The 22,360-nt window shown below is 43.7% G+C and overlaps 2 protein-coding genes across 4 annotated transcripts in view; one reads left to right on the forward strand and one right to left on the reverse strand.

The window, feature by feature from the left end:
* Positions 1 to 18,694, forward strand: part of LOC139416700 (spermatogenesis-associated serine-rich protein 2-like) — a 52,223-nt gene extending 33,529 nt beyond the window's left edge. For all 3 annotated transcript variants that reach the window (XM_071165681.1, XM_071165680.1, XM_071165682.1), the window contains 10 exons: positions 8,050 to 8,158; positions 8,299 to 8,348; positions 10,829 to 11,060; positions 11,206 to 11,388; positions 11,606 to 11,741; positions 12,111 to 12,169; positions 13,590 to 13,699; positions 15,341 to 15,443; positions 15,643 to 15,791; positions 15,931 to 18,694. In XM_071165681.1, the coding sequence (XP_071021782.1) occupies positions 8,050 to 8,158; positions 8,299 to 8,348; positions 10,829 to 11,060; positions 11,206 to 11,388; positions 11,606 to 11,741; positions 12,111 to 12,169; positions 13,590 to 13,699; positions 15,341 to 15,443; positions 15,643 to 15,791; positions 15,931 to 16,233 (1,434 nt within the window). In that variant the 3' untranslated portion in view covers positions 16,234 to 18,694. The remainder of the gene's footprint in view (positions 1 to 8,049; positions 8,159 to 8,298; positions 8,349 to 10,828; positions 11,061 to 11,205; positions 11,389 to 11,605; positions 11,742 to 12,110; positions 12,170 to 13,589; positions 13,700 to 15,340; positions 15,444 to 15,642; positions 15,792 to 15,930) is intronic.
* A 928-nt stretch (positions 18,695 to 19,622) lies between these two features.
* LOC139417589 (PAN2-PAN3 deadenylation complex catalytic subunit PAN2-like) overlaps positions 19,623 to 22,360 on the reverse strand; it is a 46,323-nt gene continuing 43,585 nt past the window's right edge. Inside the window, 3 exon segments of the mRNA XM_071166811.1 lie at positions 19,623 to 19,706; positions 19,891 to 20,406; positions 20,881 to 21,110. Of these exon segments, the coding sequence (XP_071022912.1) occupies positions 19,623 to 19,706; positions 19,891 to 20,406; positions 20,881 to 21,110 (830 nt within the window).

Below are 22,360 nucleotides of genomic sequence, written 5' to 3' on the forward strand. Positions count from 1 at the left end.
TCAGTAGAGGAGATGCTGGATCATCAGCCAGTACAAGCACTAACTCAGTTGATCCACATCCAGCCTCAGCAAGTACTAACACAGACCCAGTACAGGCAGCTTCAGCAAGTACTAACACAGACCCAGTACTGGCAGCTTCAGCAAGTACTAACACAGACCCAGTACAGCTGGCTTCAGCAAATACTAACACAGACCCAGGTGAAGTACAGGCAGCCTCAGCCAGTACTAGCACAACCAGAGGTGTACAGCCAGTACCAGATACAAGCAACTCGGACCCTAATAGAATAGTTGCTGCTCCACCAAATGCTCCACCCAGCAGATTGGCCCCAATCTTAACAGACTTTATGAGGACTGAGTTAGTGGGCAGAGGTCCATTCCAACCAGGACTGGATTTTTCGTACCGTAAAGACAAGTCTAGAAGAGGTTTCCATTCAGGCATATTACAGAGACAGCTGTCAAATGGGGGAAAGATTACCAGGAGCTGGCTTTCATACTCAATCAAAAACAACGATGTGTATTGTTTTTGCTGTAAGCTCTTTTCTACAAAATAATAAAGGAAGGTGTGAATGACTGGTCAAATATCAACGCCATTCTGAAACACCATGAGGGTAGTCCTGAACACGAACAATATGATTAAGTGGAGAGAACTTGATCTGCGCCTAAGTCAGTGACAGACTCTTGACCAGATACCAATTACCATTTGAGGCTGAAGGAAAGGAATTGCGGGATGTCCTTACACATTTAATAAGTACCACCCAGTCTCTGGCTGAAAGAAACCTAGCAGTCAGGGGTTCATCAGACAAACTCTTCCAACCAGATAATGGAAACTTCCTAAAAGAGGTTGAATTACTGGTCAAATTTGACCCCGCTATGGAAAATCATCTCAGCAAAATTAAAGATGAAGAAACACATGCTCATTACCTTGGGAGAGGCACACACAGAATGAGCTGATACAGATTGTGAGTGACAAGATTCTGGAAGCAATAGTGAATCAAGTAAGAGACTCCAAGTACTTCTACATTATCTTGGACTGTACACCTGACATTAGTCACCAGGAGCAAATGTCCATTATTCTGAGAAGTGTAGCTTTAAAGGGAAAGCCAGAGATCAAGGAGCACTTCCTTGGCTTTGTGAATGAAGCCGGTTGTAACCTCAACAATCTGTTGAAGATTGCAGAGGACAAGCTTATGATAATGGGTTGGATTGTCTGAGGCCCAGACAACAGCCAAAAGTGTTGTGAAGAAATCCATGTGGAGGCTGATCTGAAAGAGAAAAGACTGAGAAACAGCAGGAGGCATTTCAGCTTTGCATGTCCTAATGAACCAGTGACTGATGCACTGAAAAAACTTGAAGTCAACTACTTTAACATTGTGGTCGACTCTGCTGTGATATCCATGGATGAGAGATTTGAAACACTCAACCAGGTGAAAACCAAATATGGAGTGCTGCACTGCCTCTCAGATGTCCAGGGAGTATTTAAAAGCCCACTGCATGGAAGTTGAAAACACTCTAACCTTCAGAGAGGACTGTGACATCAGTGGAATGAATCTGGCACACAAGATTCAGAATTGACCTGATCTGCCATCAGATAAGATGACTGCCTTTTTGAGCTGCTTTCCTTTCTCTGTGAGAAAAACCAGGAGGAACTCTTTCCTAACCTTTGGATAGCACTAAGAATTGCAGTCGCCCGACCAGTAACAGTAGCATCGGCAGAGAGGAGATTTTCAAAATGGAGGCGCATCAAAAGCTTCCTGAGGTCTTCCATGTCATAGGAACGTTTGAGTGGTCTGGCCATCATGAGTATAAATCATGAGCGTTTGAGTGGTCTGGCCATCATGAGTATAAATCATGACGTGGGGAAACGTGTCCTATGATGACGACATTGATGATTTTGCCTCAGTGCAGAAGAGGAATATTTTGATGGTAAGATTTAAATTCAAATGTTTGCACACTTAGTAACATTTTAAGATTGTATTTGATTGGTCGACTTCATGGCTAATTGGAGAGCTGACCCCGCCCCCTCGTCAGGACGCAGCTGTCTCCAATTACCAATGCCTTCTGAAGCTATATAAAAGCCAGTGTTCTGTTCAGAAGAGAGATCATTGCTGGGAGGTCATTGCTGAGAGTGATTGCTGAGAGTGATTGCTGAGAGTGATTGCTGAGAGTGATTGCTGAGAGTGATTGCTGAGGGTTATAGCATATGTTGGTTGTTTCTCAGAAAGAGATTTGGTATGTACTATGTAAGTTGTTGCTGAGGGAGCTGATTGGTTATGTCTGTTGTGTGTCAATAGGATGCAGTTTTTTGATTATTGAAATTGTTTGTGTTATTCTGTTTCATTTGTTCCCAGGGGGGAAGGGGAAGGCACCAAGAGAGTGCTTAGGCATATACCCGTAGTATAGTCACTGTCCAGGCACACTAGGTAAGATCTGGGGCGGACCACCCCCTGTATTTTGGTTAGGGCACCAGGTAGTGCTTTGTTAGGTAAGTAGTGGGTAGGCAGGTATGGTAGAAGAGGGGGCTTTAATATTTACTTTCTTTGCTTTGGTGCCGTCCAGCCCCTTTTCCCCAAAATTACCGTGTGACGGAATAAATTCCTTGTAAATGGTACAATTCTCTGACTTTTGTCATCTTACTCGCACCTACAGTCCATACCCCTTTCACTTCACGGAGAGTTGAGTAGCAGGGTGTTGAGTCCCCTCTTCATAGAGGTGTGTGTAACAGCAGTAATATCTAATAAGTAATCTAACAATTTCACAACTACCTTATACATACAAGTGTAAAGGAAGGAATCAGAATATGTACATGATAACGTTTATTCAGTATGTTTGCAGCAGCCACTCAAACAGCCATCACTAACATTAACAGTGATGGCCTTGTGATAGAAGCTCTTTTCAGTCTCTCGGTCCCAGCTTTGATGCACCTGTACTAACCTCGTCTTCTGGATGATAGCGGGGTGAACAAGCAGTGGCTTGGGTGGTTGTCCTTGATTATCTTTTTGGCCTTCCCGTGACATCGGGTGGTGTAGGTGTTCTGGAGGGCAGGTAGTTTGCCCCGGTGATGCATTGTGCAGACCTCACTACCCTCTGGAGAGCCTTGCGGTTGTGGGTGGGACAGTTGCCGTACCAGGCGGTGATACAGCCCAACCGGATGCTCTCGATTGTGCATCTAAATGTTTGCGCTGTTGCGCCTTCTACCATTCTGTCTGTGTGGGTGAACCATTTCAGTTTGTCCGTGATGTGTACGCCGAGGAACTTAAAACTTTCCACCTTCTCTACTACTGTCCCGTCGATGTGGATAGGGGGGTGCTCCCTCTGCTGTTTCCTGAAGTCCACGATCATCTCTTTTGTTTTGTTGACGTTGAATGTGAGGTTATTTTCCTGATACCACACTCCGAGGGCCCTCACCTCCTCCCTGTAGGCCGTCTGGTCGTTGTTGGTAATCCAGCCTACCATTGTAGTGTCGTCTGCAAACTTGATGATTGAGTTGGAGGCGTGCATGGCCACGCAGTCATGGGTGAGTACAGGAGAGGGCTGAGAACGCACCCTTGTGGGGCCCCAGTGTTGAGGATCAGCAGGGTGGAGATGTTGTTTTCTACCCTCACCACCTGGGGGCGGCCCGTAAGAATGTCCAGGACCCAGTTGCACAGGGTGGGGTCGAGACCCAGTGTCTCGAGCTTAATGACGAGTTTGGAGGGTACTATGGTGTTAAATGCTGAGCTGTAGTTGATAAACAGCATTCTTTCATAGGTATTCCTGTTGTCCAGATGGGTTAGGGCGGTGTGATTGCGTTGTCTGTGGACCTATTGGGGCGGTAAGGAAATTGGAGTGGGTCTAGGGTGTCCGGTAGGGTGGAGGTGATATGATCCTTGACTAGTCTCTCAAAGCACTTCATGATGACGGAAGTGAGTGCTAGTCATTTAGCTCAGTTACCTTAGCTTTATTGAGAACAGGAACAATAATAGTGGCCCTCTTGAAGCATGTGGGAACAGCATGGAAAAGGGTTTACATGGCTCACGGGTTTTGCTTAGGGCCCCAGGGAGTTCAGGAGGGACTCTGACTGCAGGAATGTTCACCAGAGCTGTTGCCAGAGAATTGAATGTTGATTTGTCTACCATAAGCCGCTTTCAACATTGTTTTAGAGAATTTGGCAGTATGTACGGACCTCCACACCTGGCTTCTTCACCTGTGGGATCATCTGAGACCAGCCATCCAGACAGCTGATGAAACTGAGGAGTATTTCTGTCTGTAATAAAGACCTTTTTGTGGGGGAAAACTCATTCTGATTGGCTGGGCCTATGCCCTCACAGGTACCCCCTGCTCAGTCATGTGAAATCCATAGATTAGGGCCTAAATGAATTCATTTCAATTGACTGATTTCCTTATGAACTGTAACTCAGTAAAATTGTTGCATTTATATTTTAGTTCGCTATAGATACTGTTCTACTATGGGGTTGTCAATTTTTTCTATTCATTACTTGTTTTGTTTGCAGAGGAAAAGTACATGTCGACTGTTATAGCATCTTCAAAGTTCGTCTCGACAGAAATATTGTTTGATATTTTTATTTCCGTTGTGGCAGTGCCACAGTTAAATGACTGCAGCGGACACATACAGCCCACACATCTATGCAAAAGACGAATTGTTGAATATTTTATCAATAGATAGAAACACAATCTCCTGCCTTGGTATAGATACTTAAGCACTCTGTGCTCCTATCGAACAGCAATATTATAGTCTACCCATATTGTCAAATATTTTGCATACGCTACCAGTGTGTAATTGTTTGCAGTAACTTATGCTTTATTTGGCGAAGGAATGTGATGGTCATTGTTTTTTCTTTCAGAAACGAATTGTTGTCGACCTGTCAGCAGAATGTTTGAACATGTTTTGCATCAACTTTTTCCCCCAACCTAAAATATGCGGTACTGCCTGTGAATTCTAAAACATAGTCTAGGCTACTCAACAACAAAAAGTAGTAGTCGCGTACATACTTCAATATAAAATATCATCTGTCTGTTTAATTAGACTGTGTAGCCTATATAAACCACACTGCCTATGTGCTCGCATACAGAATTTTTTTAAATGCATGTAGCCTATTTTTATTTATTTTTTTCAACTTTATTTAACCAGGTAGGCTAGGTGAGAACAAGTTCTCATTTACAACTGCGACCTGGCCAAGATAAAGCAAAGCAGTGTGAACAGACAACAACACAGAGTTACACATGGAGTAAACAAAAACACAGTCAATAATACAATACAAAAGTCTATATATAGTGTGTGCAAATGAGGTAGGTAGGCAAAAAATAGGCCATAGTGGCGAAATAATTACAATATAGCAATTAAACACTGGCGTGAGAGATGTGCAGAAGATGAGTGTGCAAGTAGAGGGGTGCAAAGGAGCAAAATAAATACAGTATGGGGATGGGCTATTTACAGATAGCCCATCTGTAAATATTCCATCTGTAAATAGCCCATAAGCTGCTCTGACAGCTGGTGCTTAAAGTTAGTGAGGGAGATATGAGGCTTCAGTGACTTTTGCAGTTCGGTCCAGTCATTGGCAGCAGAGAACTGGAAGGAAAGGTGGCCAAAGGAGGAATTGGCTTTGGGGGTGACCAGTGAAATATACCTGCTGGAGTGCGTGCTACGGGTGGGTGCTGCTATGGTGACCAGTGAGCTAAGGCGGGACTTATAGATGAACTGGAGCCAGTGGGTTTGGGGACGAATATGAAGCGAGGGCCAGCCAATGAGAGCATACAGGTCGCAGTGGTGGGTAGTATATGGGGCTTTGGTGACAAAACGGATGGCACTGTGATAGATTGTATCCAATTTGCTGAGTAGAGTGTTGGAGGCAATTTTGTAGCTGACATCGCTGAAGTCAAGGATCGATAGGATAGTCAGTTTTACTAGGGTATGTTTGGCAGCATGAGTGAAGGATGCTTTGTTGCGAAATAGGAAGCCGATTCTAGATTTCATTTTGGATTGTAGATGCTTAATGTGAGTCTGGAAGGAGAGTTTACAGTCTAACCAGACATATTCTAAGTCAGAACCGTCCAGAGTAGTGATGCTGGCCGGGCAGGCAGGTGTGGGCAGCGATCGGTTGAAGAGCATGCATTTAGTTTTACTTGCATTTAAAAGCAGTTGGAGGCCACAGAAGGAGAGTTGTAATGGCATTGAAGCTTGTCTGGAGGTTAGTTAACTCCGTGTCCAAAGAAGGGCCAGAAGTATACAGGATGGTGTCGTCTGCATAGAGGTGGATCAGAGAATCACCAGCAGCAAGAGCGAGATAATTGATGTATACAGAGAAAAGTTGGCCTGACAATTGAACCCTGTGGCACCCCTATAGAGACTGCTAGAAGTCCGGACAACAGGCCTTCCGATTTGATACACTGAACTCTGTCTGAGAAGTAGTTGGTGAACCAGGCGAGGCAGTCATTTGAGAAATCAAGGCTGTTGAGTCTGCCGATAAGATTTTGGTGATTGACAGAGTTGAAAGCCTTGGCCAGGTCGATGAATACAGCTGTGCAGTATTGTCCCTTATCGATAGCGGTTATGATATCGTTTAGGACCTTGAGCGTGGCTGAAGTGCACCCATTACCAGCTCGGAAACCAGATTGCATAGTGGAGAAGGTACGGTGGGATTCGAAATGGTCGGTGATCTGTTTGTTAACTTGGCTTATGAAGACCTTAGAAAGGCAGGGTAGGATAGATATAGGTCTGTAGCAGTTTGGGTCTAAAGTGTCTCCCCCTTTGAAGAGGGGGATGACCGCGGCAGCTTTCCAATCTTTGGGGATCTCAGACGATACGAAAGAGAGGTTGAACAGGCTAGTAATAGGGGTTGCAACAATTTCGCAGATAATTTAAGAAAGAGAGGGTCCAGATTGTCTTGCTCGGCTGATTTGTAGGGGTCCAGATTTTGCAGCTCTTTCAGAACATCCAGAACATCAGCTATCTGGATTTGGGTGAAAGAGAAATGGGGGAGGCTTGCGCAAGTTGCTGTAGGGAGTGCAGGGCTGTTGACCGGGGTAGGGGTAGCCAGGTGGAAAGCATGGCCCAGCTGTAGAGAAATGCTTATTGAAGTTCTAAATTATTGTGGATTTATTGGTGGTGACAGTGTTTCCTAGCCTCAATGCAGTTGGCAGCTGGGAGGAGGTGCTCTTATTCTCAATGGACTTTAGTGTCCCAGAACTTTTTGAAGTTTGTGCTACAGGATGCAATTTTCTGTTTGAAAAAGCTAGTCTTTGCTTTCCAAACTGCCTGTGTATATTGGTTCCTAACTTCCCTGAAAAGTTGCATATCGCAGGGGCTATTCGATGCTAATGCAGTACGCCACAGGATGTTTTTGTGCTGGTCAAGGGCAGTCAGATCTGGAGTGAACCAAGGGCTATATCTGTTCCTGGTTCTACATTTTTTTTGACAGGGGCATGCTTATTTAAGATGATGTGGAAAGCACTTTGAAAGAATAACCAGGCATCCTCTACTGATGGAATGAGGTCAATATCCTTCCAGGATACCCGGTCCAGGTCGATTAGAAAGGCCTGCTCGCTGAAGTGTTTTAGGGAGTGTTTGACAGTGATGGTCGTTTGACCTCAGATCCATTACGGACGCAGGCAGTGATCACTGAGATCCTGGTTGAAGACAGCAGAGGTGTATTTGGAGGGCAGGTTGGTTAGGATATCTATGAGGGTAGATCTATTTACTAGCCCCAATTAAACGAGAGATGTGTATGGTAACCCATCACGGACAGAAAAGGTGAGGAATTTATTCTTCCTATAAAATAGGAAATAAATTCTTAAGTCTAATTATTTTACTTGGAATACAACCACTAGTTGTAGTGTGTACGTATAGGCTAAAGTTTGCACAAAATTAAGCACATTATCACGACAAGTTCAGATTTTATAAATGCCAACTTCTGTGTAAACTGGCGCACACATGGTATGTTGTAAAAACGCAACATTTAGAAATGAGGCCCCAGGGCCTTGGGATATGTATCACTATGCTAAATATTTTCCTTAATTTGCCAGATCATTCTCTCTTGTTCGTTCTCTTCACAGATTAGTGCCGTCAGGGCCGTTGTTCCCAACAAAAGCAACAATGAGATAGTTCTGGTGTTGCAGCACTTTGAGAACTGCGTTGATAAGGCCGTCCAGGCTTTCCTAGAAGGTATGGGAATGCCCTAGTGATCTTTTTTTTTCATGAGTATTTAAACCTTGATAATCTGCAACATTGTCTGCATGTCAATGCAGGCTGTTATGGAAAGAGAGCATTCTTCTTAACTCACAATTACTTAATTTTCCCTTCAGGTAGTGCCATTGATATCTTGAAGGAGTGGAATGTAACTGGTAAAAAGAAGGTAACCTTAACTTTGTCCTTTACTTCAGGGTATTGCATTCTGTATGAAAGGGCCACATGAGTATGAATGAAATGTATTATGTGTCATGACATTTTAAGTATGGCCTGTCCCTCACAGGATTATGAGACAACACTTTTTAAAAACAAGTTCAAAGGATATACCAATCCAGACTTTGAGCAAAAAAACACTTACTTTAAATCCACTTAACTTTGAACTGTAAATGCTAGTCATAGCATAGCATACAACTAAATGTATGTTTAGTTTATTTGGATAGAGATGAGTAAAAATACATTGAACAAACAATCATCGGCTGCATTTCACTATAGAGTTTCTAGCTCACACAAATGTTCAACATCCGTCCCAGATAATCTGTTTTGTCACCTATCTCCCATTTTGCTTTGAAGTCAGCAGCTCAAGCTGAACATATCTGCTGTCTGCCATGAGGACCTACATTCTGCTCAACCATAGCTAAACTCAGCAACAACAAAAAAATGTCCCTTTTTCAGGATCCTGTCTTTCAAAGATAATTTGTAAAAATCCAAATAACTTCACAGATCTTCATTGTAAAGAGTTTAAACACGGTTTCCCATGCTTTTTCAATGAACCATAAACAAGTAATGAACATGCACCTGTGGAACGGTCGTTAAGACACTAACAGCTTACAGATGGTAGGTAATTAAGGTCACAGTTATAAAAACAGGACACTAAAGGTATTTCTTTTTTTCTTTTTTTGAATTGTCTCCCCAATTTCGTGGTATGCAATTGTTAGTAGTTACTATCTTGTCTCATCGCTACAACATTATGGGCTCGTACGTGCTCGGGAGAGACAAAGGTCAAAAGTCATGCGTCCTCCGAAACACAACCCAACCAAGCCGCACTGCTTCTTAACACAGCGCGCATCCAACCTGGAAGCCAGCCGCACCAATGTGTTGGAGAAAACACCGTACACCTGGCGACCTGGTTATCGTCCACTGCGCCCGGCCCACCACAGGAGTCGCTGGTACGCGATGAGACAAGGATATCCCTACCTGCTTAACCCGGATGACGCTAGACCAATTGTGCGTCTGCCCATGGACCTCCCGGACCCAGAGTCTCTGGTGGCACAGCTAGCACTGCAATGCAGTGCCCTAGACCACTGCACCACCCGGGAGGCCACACTAGAGGCATTTCTACTGACTTTGAAAAACACCAAAAGAAAGATGCCCAGGGTCCCTGCTCATCTCCGTGAACGTGCCTTAGGCATGCTGCAAGGAGGCATGAGGACTGCAGATGTGGCCAGGGCAATACATTTCATTGTCCGTACTGCGAGACGCCTGAGACAGCGCTACAGGGAGACAGGACGGACATTTGATCGTCCTCGCAGTAGCAGACCACGTGTAACAACACCTGCACAGGATCGGTACATTCAAACATCACACCTGTGGAACAGGTACAGGATGGCAACAACTGCCTGGGTTACACCAGGAACACTCAATCCCTCTCTCAGTGCTCAGACTGTCCGCAATAGGCTGAGGGAGGCTGGACTGAGGGCTTGTAGGCCTGTTGTAAGGCAGGTCCTCACTAGACATCACCGGCAACAACTTCGCCTATGGGCATAAACCCACCGTCGCTGGACCAGACAGGACTGGCAAAAAGTGCTCTTCACTGACGAGTCGCTGTTTGTTCTCACCAGAGGTGATGGTCGGATTTGCGTTTATCGTCAAAGGAATGAGCGTTACACCGAGGCCTGTACTCTGGAGTGGGATCGATTTGGAGGTGGAGGGTCCGTCATGGTCTGGGGCGGTGTGTCACAGCAGCATCGGACTGAGCTTGTCATTGCAAGCAATCTCAATGCTGTGCGTTACAGGGAAGACATGCTCCTCCCTCATGTGGTACCCTTCCTGCAGGCTCATCCTGACATGACCCTCCAGCATGACAATGCCGCCAGCCATACTGCTCGTTCTGTGCGTGATTTCCTGCAAGACAGGAATGTCAGTGTTCTGCCATGACCAGCGAAGAGCCCGGATCTCAATCCCATTGAGCACGTCTGGAACCTGTTGGATCGGAGGGTTAGGGCTAGGGCCATTCCCCCCCAGAAATGTACGGGAACTTGCAGGTGCCTTGGTGGAAGAGTGGGGTAACATCTCACAGCAAGAACTGGCAAATCTGGTGTAGTCCATGAGGAGGAGATGCACTGCAGTACTTAATGCAGCTGGTGGCCACACCAGATACTGACTGTTATTTTTGATTTTGACCCCCTCTTTGTTCAGGGACACATTATTACATTTCTGTTAGTCACATGTCTGTGGAACCTGTTCAGTTTGTCTCAGTTGAATCTTGTGTTCATACAAATATTTACACATGTTAATAAGTTTACTGAACATAAACACAGTTAACAGTGAGAGGACGTTTTTGCAGAGCATATATGCTTATGTATGAACTCCAAAAGATGTAAGGTTTTATTGTAGTGGTTAGTCTGACTTTGATTATACAACATCCAGCCCAAGAAGAAAAAGAAGCCCAAGCCCCAGCCACAGCCTCCGGGAGAGGAGCCTGCTCCAGCCGAAACCACACAGCCTTCGGAGACTGAGAGTACAGAAGCAGTGAATGGGTTCCATGCCAATGGCTCTGTGTTGGACGGAGACTCATTAGACTCTCTGAGTGAGCAGTTGGATTCTGCCTTCTTGAATGCAACTGAGCTCGAATCTGAGCCTGCCACGTCGGACATTACAGGTATTGCTATAGAGCAGTCTTTATTTTATCCGTCGGTCAAACTTTGGTTTGTTGAGACTATACTACACTTTTGATAATCTTCTGTAGTTGAAGCCAACGCCTACCCATCGGAAAATATCACACTACAGTGTCTTTCTCCTTAAAGGTGTGGAAGCAGACTATTTTTGTAGTGGCCCAAGCACCACCCCTCATGCTCAAGGAGGAAGGAATCACCAGCCTCCCCGTGGCAACAAGTTCCGTCCCAGAACCAACTCCCAGCAATCATCCACTTCCTCTGTGCTCACAACTGATGAAAGCCAACAGGGATTTTCTGGAGCCAGGAAGATTGGTTAGTGCCAAATGTGCTTTATTTCCTTATTGTTGATACAGAATATTGTCAAATCCATGGGTTTCCTGCAGTCCGATGGTAGATTAGTAGTCCCAGGTGCCTAAACGGTGTATTATCTTATAAAACTAGGATGTGTGCACTGGAGTGTTAATGACAACAGCTCTAGTAATGCTTTGTTTAAGACAAGTGACCTCTGACCCTGTTCTTTGACACTCAGCGCCCAACATTGACCGCTCTGTGAAGGACCTGCAGAGATGCACAGTGTCGCTTACTCGATACAGAGTGTTGGTTAAGGATGAAATGGACTCCTCTATTAAGACCATGAAGCAGACGTTTGCTGAGCTCCAGAGCTGGTACATCTCCCAACATTAACTCCACTACATTAGTTTGTAAAGTTGTAGTTAATATTTGGAATATTAAATTGTTATGGTGGGATATAACATACCACAAATTCCATTATTTTTAAGCAGAATGTTTAGCTAAGCAATTTAAGAGATTTGATCACTGAACCAGTTCATTGCTCTCACATCTGCACTACAGCAACCACCACTAGTACCTCTTTCAGCATTACATATTGCTAACCAGTGTTGTCATAGTTGACAAATTGTGAGGATTGCCAAAATCAAAGTACAGACTATCTTAGAAATGTAAATAATCATGGTCAACTTATCGTAGTAAAGAACATGTCATTTCATATCTCTTTCTCCCAACCTCTCTCTTAGTCTAATGGACAGAGAGGTTACTCTGTTGACAGAGATGGACAAAGTCAAAGCAGAAGCCAGTGAGTACAACACCTTTCAATTAGCATTTGGACTTCAATGTACACTCGGTGTACAAAAAATTAAGAACACCTGCTCTTTCCATGACAAACTGACCAGGTGAAAGCTATGATCCCTTATTGATGGCACTTATTAAATCCACTTCAGAGACAGGTTAAATAAGGATTTTTGAGCCATGAGACAATTGAGACATGGATTGTGTAATTCAGAGGATGAATTGGTAAGACAAAAGATTTAAGTGCCTTTGAACAGGGTATGGTAGTAAGTGACAGGAGCACCGGTTTGTGTCAAGAACTGCAAAGCTGCTGGATTTTTCACGCTCAACAGTTTCCCTTGTGTATCAAGAATGGTCCACACCCAAAGGACATCCAGCCAACTTGACACAACTGTGGGAAGTGTTGTAGTCAACGTGGGACATGAATTCCTGTGGAATGCTTTTGACACCTTGCAGAGTCTATGCCCCAACGAATTGAGGATGTTCTGAGGGCAGGGGGGGTGCCAATCAATATTAAGGTCTTCTTAATGTTTTGTACACTAAGTGTTTATTAGACTTTGTTTCTATTATTACTATGTTTCTATTTTTTTCCTGAAAGCCTTTGTCCCAGTTAGGACATTCCATATAGGCTACCTATAGATGTTACCTACTCCCTCCCAGTTCATAAGTTAACACGTAACCAACCAGCATGCTTCGAATGTATGTCCTTAAGGTTATTTTTGGCCTTAGGCATACCAGTCTTCAATGTAGTGAAACATGACAGAGCAAGACTGCATATTTCCACAAGTAGGCCATTCTCCCTTTATTCTTTACAGCCTCCAAATACAGTGTTGTGTATCCTGAGCTTGGAAAAAGTGAATAGTGTCAGGTTTCAAGGGAGACTAAATGCTTTCTTTGTGTCTAGGTGTGTGGGGAATTGAGGGAAGAAGCGAGGGAACTCTAGAGAAGTTATTTGACATTACAGAAACTCAAAATTCCTTCAAATGTACCAGTTTCTGCCCTAATCTCTTCCCTTCCTTTAGGTGTGTGTTACTGTTAATGGATTAGACTTTCTTCCCTTCCCCTTTTTACCTCATGAGGAGAGAAGTATTTTCTGTCATTTGATTCTCCTTAGCAACTGATAAACAAACAGTACGGTTCCTCTGTGGTAGTTTTTTTGTGGTTTTTCTTTTTCCCTCCTCAGTCCTGATATTGGTCAGCAGCAGGAAAAGCCTGTGGAGTTATTTAGGGATGCAGTGTTGTATTCTGTATGATTTTATTTTGGAAAAACTAGTCAACTAATAGTCTTAACTTCTCATGTTGAGGACATAGCTAGTCCCAAGTTTCAGTATGGTATTGCTTATGTGTGGATTTCTCTCCGCACAACTGAAGGTGTCTGAATATTTGGTGAGCGAGCGGTTGACTGATATTGTGTATCTGTGTTTAAGTGGCCATTTTGGATGGCCGTCAAAAAAGAGCAGAGGAGCTCCGCAGGCTAACTGACCAATCAGCATCCATGTCTGAGAACCAACTGAGTGAGCTACGAGCGGACATAAAGGTTAGTTGACAATCGCAATAACACTATCTGATGTTGGGCGATTAGGCCTGGCTCGCAGTCAGCATTCCAATTCTTTCCAAAGGTGTTCAATGGGGTTGAGGTCAGGCCTTTGTGCAGGCCAGTCAAGTTCTTCCACCGGTCTCGACAAATCATTTCTGTATGGACCTCGCTCTGTGCACAGGGGCATTGTCATGCTGAAACAGGAATGGGCATTCCCCAAATGGTTGCCACAAAGTTGGAAGCACAGAATAGTCTAGAATGTCATTGTATACTGTAGGGTTAAGATTTCACTTCACTGGAACTAAGGGACCTAGCCCGAACCATGAAATATAGCACTAGACTAGTATTCTTCCTCCACCAAACTTTACAGTTGGCACTATGCATTCGGGCAGGCAGCGTTCTCCTGGCATCCGCCAAACCCAGATCAGACTGCCAGATGGTTAAGTGTGATTCATCAAATCAAATTTTATTGGTCACATACACATGGTTAGCAGATGTTAATACGAGTGTAGCGAAATGCTTGTGCTTTTAGTTTCGACCGTGCAGTAATATCTAACAAGTAATCTAACAATTTCACAGCAACTACCTTATACACACAAGTGTAAAGGAATGAATAAGAATATGTACATATAAATATATGGATGAGCGATGGCCGAACGGCATAGGCAAGATGCAGTAGATGGCATAAGAGTACAGTACATACATACGAGATGAGTAATGTAGGTTATGTAAACATATAAAGTGGCTTTGTTTTAGTTTTTTTTACCTTTATTTAAAAATGTAAAGTGACTAGTGATACATTTATTACATCCAATTTTTTATTATTAAAGTGGCTAGAGAGGCTTCCTGTGACATCGGGTGGTGTAGGTGTTCTGGAGGGCAGGTAGTTTGCCCCCGGTGATGCGTTGTGCAGACCTCACTCTGGAGAGCCTTACGGTTGTGGGCGGAGCAGTTGCCGTACCAGGCAGTGATACAGCCCGACAGGATGTTCTCGATTGTGCATCTGTAAAAGTTTTAGTGCTTTTGGTGACAAGCCACATTTCTTCAGCCTCCTGAGGTTGAAGAGGCGCTGTTGCCACGCTGTCTGTGTGGGTGGACCATTTCAGTTTGTCCGTGATGTGTACGCCGAGGAACTTAAAACTTTCCACCTCCTCCACTACTGTCCCGTCGATGTGGATAGGGGGGTGCTCCCTCTGCTGTTTCCTGAAGTCCACGAAGTCCATCTCCTTTGTTTTGTTGATGTTGAGTTTGAGATTATTTTCCTGACACCACACTCCGAGGGCCCTCACCTCCTCACTTTAGGCCATCTTGCCGTTGTTGGTAATCAAGCCTACCATTGTAGTGTCGTGTCGTCTGCAAACTTGATGATTGAGTTGGAGGTGTGCATGGCCACGCAGTCATGGGTGAACAAGGGAGTACAGGAGAGGGCTGAGAACGCGCCCCCATCACTCCAGAGAATGTGTTTCCAGTGCTCCAGAGGCCAATGGCAGAGTTTGGAACTCTGTGTGAACTCTGCCGATGTTTGCATGGCTGTGTGCTCTATTTAATACACCTGTCAGCAATGGGTGTGGCTGAAATAGCCGAATCCACTCATTTTAAGGGGTGTCCACATACTGTAGGTCTTGTCTCCTCTTTTTCCAGCACTTTGTAAGTGAACGTAAGTATGATGAAGACCTGGGAAAAGCTGTGAAGTTCACTTTCGAGCTAGAACCACTGAAGACAAGCGTCACAGGATTTGGATCAGGTACATTCCTTTTTTCTTCTCTTTGGTGTCTTTCCTCTTACAGAAACTCACTGTGATCATACAGTATTGCATTGCTATTTAGAGAGTAAATAATCAATTGTGTTGATAGTAACGCCACAGAATTAAATAGAACACATATTTGTATAATACTATGTATCTCTATGGTAACGCCTGCCCTCGTGACGCCCTCTCCTTTCAGTGTACCACCCTCAGACAGGCTACTCCAGCCGCTCCCGCTGTAGTTCCACCTCCTCGTCCATCACAGGCCTAGGGTCCCTAGAAGCACCACCTCAGTCTCAGCACCAGGGCTCCAGCTTCGAAGGACACCCTACCCATCCGAACAAAACGGTCAGCTCACAAAGCAATCATAAACATGCAACTAAAGGAGTTGCTAACTGTTTTCAGTCATGTTTCCTTAGGAGTAAAAATATTAAACATGATATGATTGCTTTGTGTTTTAAGTGTGATTTTAATCTGCACCTTTCAGACTTTCCAAGGCAACAGGCGGTATACGGCGGGCCCGGGATACTACTCCGGTGGTCAGCGGTATAATGGCGGCTCCTATCGCGACAGGAACACCAATCGCGGAGGCTACCGCTCCGAGGGTTACCAAGGCTACCAGGGAAACCAAGGCCAAGGTGACGGCCCCAGCCATCCTACCAGCACTGTAACACAATCCTCCAACTCCACAAGAGGCCCTTCCAACTCCACTCCATCCTCTTCTTACCGTCAAGACCACCCTTCTCATAACGGTCTGCCCCAAAGGCCTCCGCGGACACACTGCCCCTGACACCGGAACTACCTGGCTTAAAACCCCCTACTAACCCTGGCACTCCACCCTTGATACCCTGCCCCTTCCACCCCACTAACTCCTTTTTGATGAAGAATAGAATACAAGTTTACATCTTTTTGTCAAATGAGCTCTAGTGCCACCCATAGGCAAAACCATTCATCCACCAAACTTGAAAATCTGCTAATAAGACCTATTTTCTCATGCCTGTTGATTGAGCAGCATTTTGCTACTTCAGAGGCCAGTGTTATCTGATGATGAGTTCAGCACAGAGACTGCAGTGATTTATATGCATTTTGTGCACTGCTAAAAGGCATTTTTATTTGATTTTTTCTTCTCAAGCATCAAATTCATTTTGGTTGCCTTTTTTTGTTTTGTAGTCATCACCATTTTAGTTCCATATGTTATGGCATGCTTGCTAGTATGTATGGAAGACTTTCATCAATGGCATACAATCAACACTACATAAGTTTATTTGTATCCAATTCATTTAGAGCTTTCCATAAATACTGGTTGTGTCTGTAAATAATATGTACTCCTTGAACTGGACAAAGAATCAGTTTATAATTAGAACTAGAGGCAATCACTTTGGATGTTGCCTGATTGCCGTTGTTTATTCCCTCCCTCACATGTATGAGAATAGTTTAGTGGATAGTTGTCCTGTCCTTCTCTATATTGTTATTGTATAATCCAAGGAGAAGGCTCGATTTCTTTATTACATACATATTTAATTATGAATTATTCCACTTCTCAAGTCTCAGGTATGAGAAAGGAACCCCCACTCCCCTACACCTACAGTCTGAATTTGGACTTCCCTGTTAGAAGTTATTTGGTCTACTCTTATTTTCAGTGCATCTCAGACAGGACCATAAACGGCACACACTTGACATGCTTGCCATGTATCACAGTGTAACTTTGCCTTTCTCGAAATGCAGAGATGCCTGCATCACGAACATCAGTCCACGTTCTTGTGATTTTTTTACATGTCAAAAAGCGAGCTTTAGGAGCTTTGTCCTTTTTTAATGTTAACTTTCCTCTTGATCATTTCCTAGAGAAGGGGGAAAAAATCGGATCAAATTTGTGAATTCTGTTTCGATCTTAGTTCGAATATGTTTTATGACTACTGAGTTGGGACTGATTTTAAGATTCTTAGTAAAGTATACAATAACTTAACAAAATCTGGAGAAATATCTGATTGTTTCCCCTTGTACACTGCCTGGGGGCATAATGTTGCTTTTCGGGATTTGCTTTTTCCCCTGATAATGTTCTTTTGAAATGGGGCTTGGTTCACCATTTACCGAAAGCAAAGCGGTGTCGTGTCAAACTGCAAGGCATGTGTATAAGGTTATACCTCTGTGTACCAAAGGGTAATACCCGATGAGTAGAAGAATTGAGAGAACCCCCTCCATCTCCTCCAATATTACTGGTGGGAAGTTATCCATAGGAATACCTTTGTTTTAGATATGTTATAAACATAGGTACTGAAGTCTTCTTTTCATCATATAATTTGGCCATGAGGAAAATGTCTTCATTTTGTTATATTGCACATCAACATAAAGATTATGTAGTTCTTGTTTGTTCAATGGTTTACAAAGTCTTCTGGGGAAGTGCAAAGTGTATACAGCAGGGTAGATCAGTTGGCATGTATCAGCAACTGTGCTTGAGCACATAAGGCTTGGTAGCCAACTCCAGGAGCTTCCTGCCTTCAGCAAATTTTTCCTAATCTCAGATCTGCACTAAATTTAGGCCTATTTTCAGTAATCCTAATGCACAGTAGGCCTACTCTTCAATTGCGGAGATGCATGCACTGCATTTTCTCTCCACAACACATTGCTAGTTGTTACCTTGTGGTAGCTTCAAGCATGTACATGTAGTATTTCTTACAGTTGTCTAAAAACTAGAGTTATTCTCTATGGGGAATTATTTATGCCTGTCCATCTCTTTTACCAAGTGTAAGAACTCACATTCACAGCTTTGTCTACATTCTCAACTATCTGGTAATCACCAAAGAGAAAAACATTTCCTTTTTTCTTTCTCTGCCTATTAAAAAAATAACTTCATTGTTTTCCAATTGGATAATCTATTCTAGATTGAGTAGCATGTTCATTTTTTTTCTTTTACATTTTATTTCTTTACTGTGTGTGTGTGTGTATATATAGCTATAATTCTGTTGCGCTCACATGGGGCATTTTGTATGTTATATTCATGCTGAGCATATGGTTTACCCCTGAAATAGTTCAGTCATATGGACTGAACTAACAATCTAGTTCAGTCCAATTCTTCCAGTGCAAACTGTAAACTTAAGTGCCTTCTCTTGCCTCCATCCAATTCATACACCCCCCTCCTTACAGCAACCATGAAGTATGGACCAAAGACATCTGCACTCCCCATCCATTCTAATACACCTCCCCCCATATGCAGAAAGGCACACTTTTCATTTACTATTAAACTTTGCAATACATACGCAGGTGTCCTTTGTCTTCATATGCTTTTCATGGGCACAGTTCAAGGTGACTGTATTTTACAGATTCATATGTCAACTTAACTGTAAGCAAAGTAAATGGCGATACGCTCATATCACTTCTCATTGTATGGTTAACTATATAAGAATTATGTAATTCAATTTGCCATATTGGAGCAAGTAAGGTGGTTTAAGATGTTGTGGCAGAGGCTTGATGGGACAAGTCTAAATCTCAGTTTAGAATATTTGCATGGAAACCTAGCTAAAGTCTAAATGTAATTGTGTGGCTACCAACCTCAAGAATGAAAACAATGGAATGATAAATTGGATTCTGAACTAACAAGTTTATCTAAACAAAGATGGATGATCATAAGGTCCCAAGATCAAGTGGATCCTCTCTTGAATTATCAGGTGGTCAAGTTAACTATTACTACGGATGGTCCTAGATCTGGTCATGACTGGGTGAAGGCCTTGGTGATGACACTGGCAATGCTAGTGAAGAGAGACTGTCTTTTGGTGCCAGAGCCAGAATGTCAGTTCTCCAAATGGGTTGGAAGGTGATGTAAAAGGACGGCTGTACTGTAAGTCTAATTAGAGAGAGTTAGTGAGGACCCCATAGTCAAAACATTTCACCACAGTTCAAAAACTAATTTGCACATGCTCAGCATCCTAACATATTACAGAGTAGTGAGATGGTGACAGACTGCTGACAAATATCTATGGTGTTAACAAGTGTCATATCCTGACTTAAGATGTGTGAGAGTAACTCATGAGATAAATCAATTCTGTGCATGAGCTAAAATCAGGGCCTAGACCCACTATACCCATCAACAGTAACACTTCAAAATGGTATGGACAAGATGTGTATTCAACAAAAAAAAAAGGGATTTTTTTTCGATTTACCGTTTATATGATAGAGGTGGCTTCCTTATGAATGATCATAAGTGTCCTCAAGTGGATCCTCTCTCAGAAGATCAAAAGAGGGGTAGATGGCCAGTGGATCCACTTTGTTCTGGAAGGTCATAGAAAAGTGTTAACATAAGTCACAAAGCTGTCAGAAACAGAAATTCTGATCATTCCCAATCATTGTAATTCACTAGCAATTAAAACTGATGGTTCATAAACAAAGCATAAAATGTCAAAATAGAGACGCTTAACTAAATAAAGTTATTAATTCAAAGACTTTCAAACCATACCTTCGCTTTCAACTTTGGCATCTTCTGCATTTTATGTGTCTTAGGCAGCTTTGGCAACAAGCCAAACCTCTTCTGACTCTCATCCTTAGGGAGTCTATCACTTGCTGCTGCGGCAAGTGATTTGGCATTTCCAGATAATGAGATCGCCTTACTTGGATGTCCGGAGAGAAGCAGGACAGAGGAGAGGAGGAAAGCTGGGGCAGCAAGGAATTCATTGGGGGGAGCAGTGCTTATCTCCTTTACCAGAGACCAGGCTATGACTCTAGGGACCTCTGCACTGCACTGCTCCACTGCCTGGTGCAATTCGATTGCAGAACCCTTTTCCTGCAGCAGGTCCTTGTACACTGCTTCAACTACCTCATCAGGAGGTGCCCGACTAGGGGTAGATGATTCCTCATCAACGGACATTCCGTTGACCTCTGCCAACAGTGTCAACACAGATCCACTGACAGACAGGGCTTTCTCAATCAGCTCTGGCTCTGACTGAGGAGGAGATCCATCGGCATTCTTCCGGATCTTCAAGAGGAGTGAACATACCAAGCTATGCACAGACCCACTGGAGAAGGAAACCACGGGTGTAGATGGAGTTCCTGTAGCTGTGGACTGAGATTCTGTTGTATTGCATAGACTTGGGGTGGCACTGCCACAGACTTTGGGTAGGACTTCTTGGGGACCAGAGGAATTAGCTTTGTTAGACAAAGTAGAAGTGAAACTCTGTTCGGTTTTGTTTAGCTTTTTCTTCTTCTGCAGACAAAAGCTAGGGAAATAGGATCTCTCTTGCCTGTTATTGGTTTGCTTTCCTTGAGCAATAGTGTTAAGAGATGACTCAGCCATTTTTTCTACACTAATCACTCTAGCCACAGACGAAGCAATGGCTTTGGAGACTTCTGTACTGCACTCCTCTACTGCAAGGTGCAATTCTTGGAGCAGGTCCTGGCATATGTTGTCAACAAACATAGCTTTGTCAGACAAAGTCGAAACGGAACTCACTTTGGCTTTCTTTTGCGCCTTCTGTGGACAACAACTAGGGAAATAGGATCTCTCTTGCCTGTTTTTGGTTGTCTTTCCTTGAGCCTTACTTATGGTGAGAGATGGCTCAGGCATTTTGTCAGTGCTGATTCCCGGAACCACAGAGAAAGCAATGGCTCTGGGAACCTCTGCACTGAACTCCTCTACTGCCTGGTGCAATTCCACCACTGATTTGATCGAATCCTCTTCGACTTTCAAGAGAAGGGCATTCATTACACTATGCACAGACCCATTGGAGATCAATTCCACTGGGGATGGGGTTCTTGCCTCCGTGGATAGACCTGAAGTGGCCTGAAATTCTTGAACATCTTCCTGAGTATTAGTTTTGTCTGAAGCCAGATTTTTAGTCAGACTTACACGGGACATTGTCTCTGGTTTATTTTGACTAAGAGCCAATAAATGGGGGAATCTTTCTGCACTGCACTCATCTACTGCAAGGTGCAATTGCTCAACTGATTGGCACAATTTTATGGCAGATCCCTTTTCTTGGAGCAAGTCCTGGCACACGTCATCAACAAACTTAGCTTTGTCAGACAAAGTCGAAACGGAACTCACTTTGGCTTTCTTTTGCGCCTTCTGTTGACAACAACTAGGGAAATAGGATCTCTCTCGCCTGTTTTTGGTTGTCTTTCCTTGAGCCTTAGTTATGGTGAGAGATGGCTCAGGCATTTTGTCAGTGCTGATTCCCGGAACCACAGAGAAAGCAATGGCTCTGGGCACCTCTGCACTGAACCCGCCTGCTGCCTGGTGCAAATCCAACACTGATTCGATCGAATCCTCTTCGACTTTCAAGAGAAGGGCATTCATTACACTATTCACAGACCCATTGCTGATCAATTCCAATGGGGATGAGGATCTTGCCACCGTGCACTGACTTGAAGTGGCCTGAAACTCTTGTACATCTTCCTGAGAATTATATTTATCTGAATCCAAACTTTTAGCCAAACTTACACGGGACATTGTCTCTGGTATATTTTGACTAAGAGCCAATAAATGGGGGAATCTTTCTGCACTGCACTCATCTACTGCAAGGTGCAATTGCTCAACTGATTGGCACAATTTTATGGCAGATCCCTTTTCTTGGAGCAGGTCCTGGCACACGTCATCAACAAACTTAGCTTTGTCAGACAAAGTAGAAACGGAACTCACTTTGGCTTTCTTTTGCTCCTTCTGCTGACAACAACTAGGGAAATAGGATCTCTCTCGCCTGTTTTTGGTTGTCTTTCGTTGAGCCTTAGTGCTGGTGAGAGATGGCTCAGGCGTTTTGTCAGTGCTGATTGCCGGAACCACAGACAAAGCAATGGCTCTGGGAACCTCTGCACTGAACTCCTCTACTGCCTGGTGCAATTCCACTACTGATTCAACCGACTTCTCTTTGACTTTCGAGAGAAGGGCATTCATTACACTATGCACAGACCCATTGGAGATCAATTCCACTGGG

The sequence above is a fragment of the Oncorhynchus clarkii genome, chromosome 9, assembly GCF_045791955.1.
Source record: "Oncorhynchus clarkii lewisi isolate Uvic-CL-2024 chromosome 9, UVic_Ocla_1.0, whole genome shotgun sequence".
NCBI lineage: Eukaryota > Metazoa > Chordata > Actinopteri > Salmoniformes > Salmonidae > Oncorhynchus > Oncorhynchus clarkii.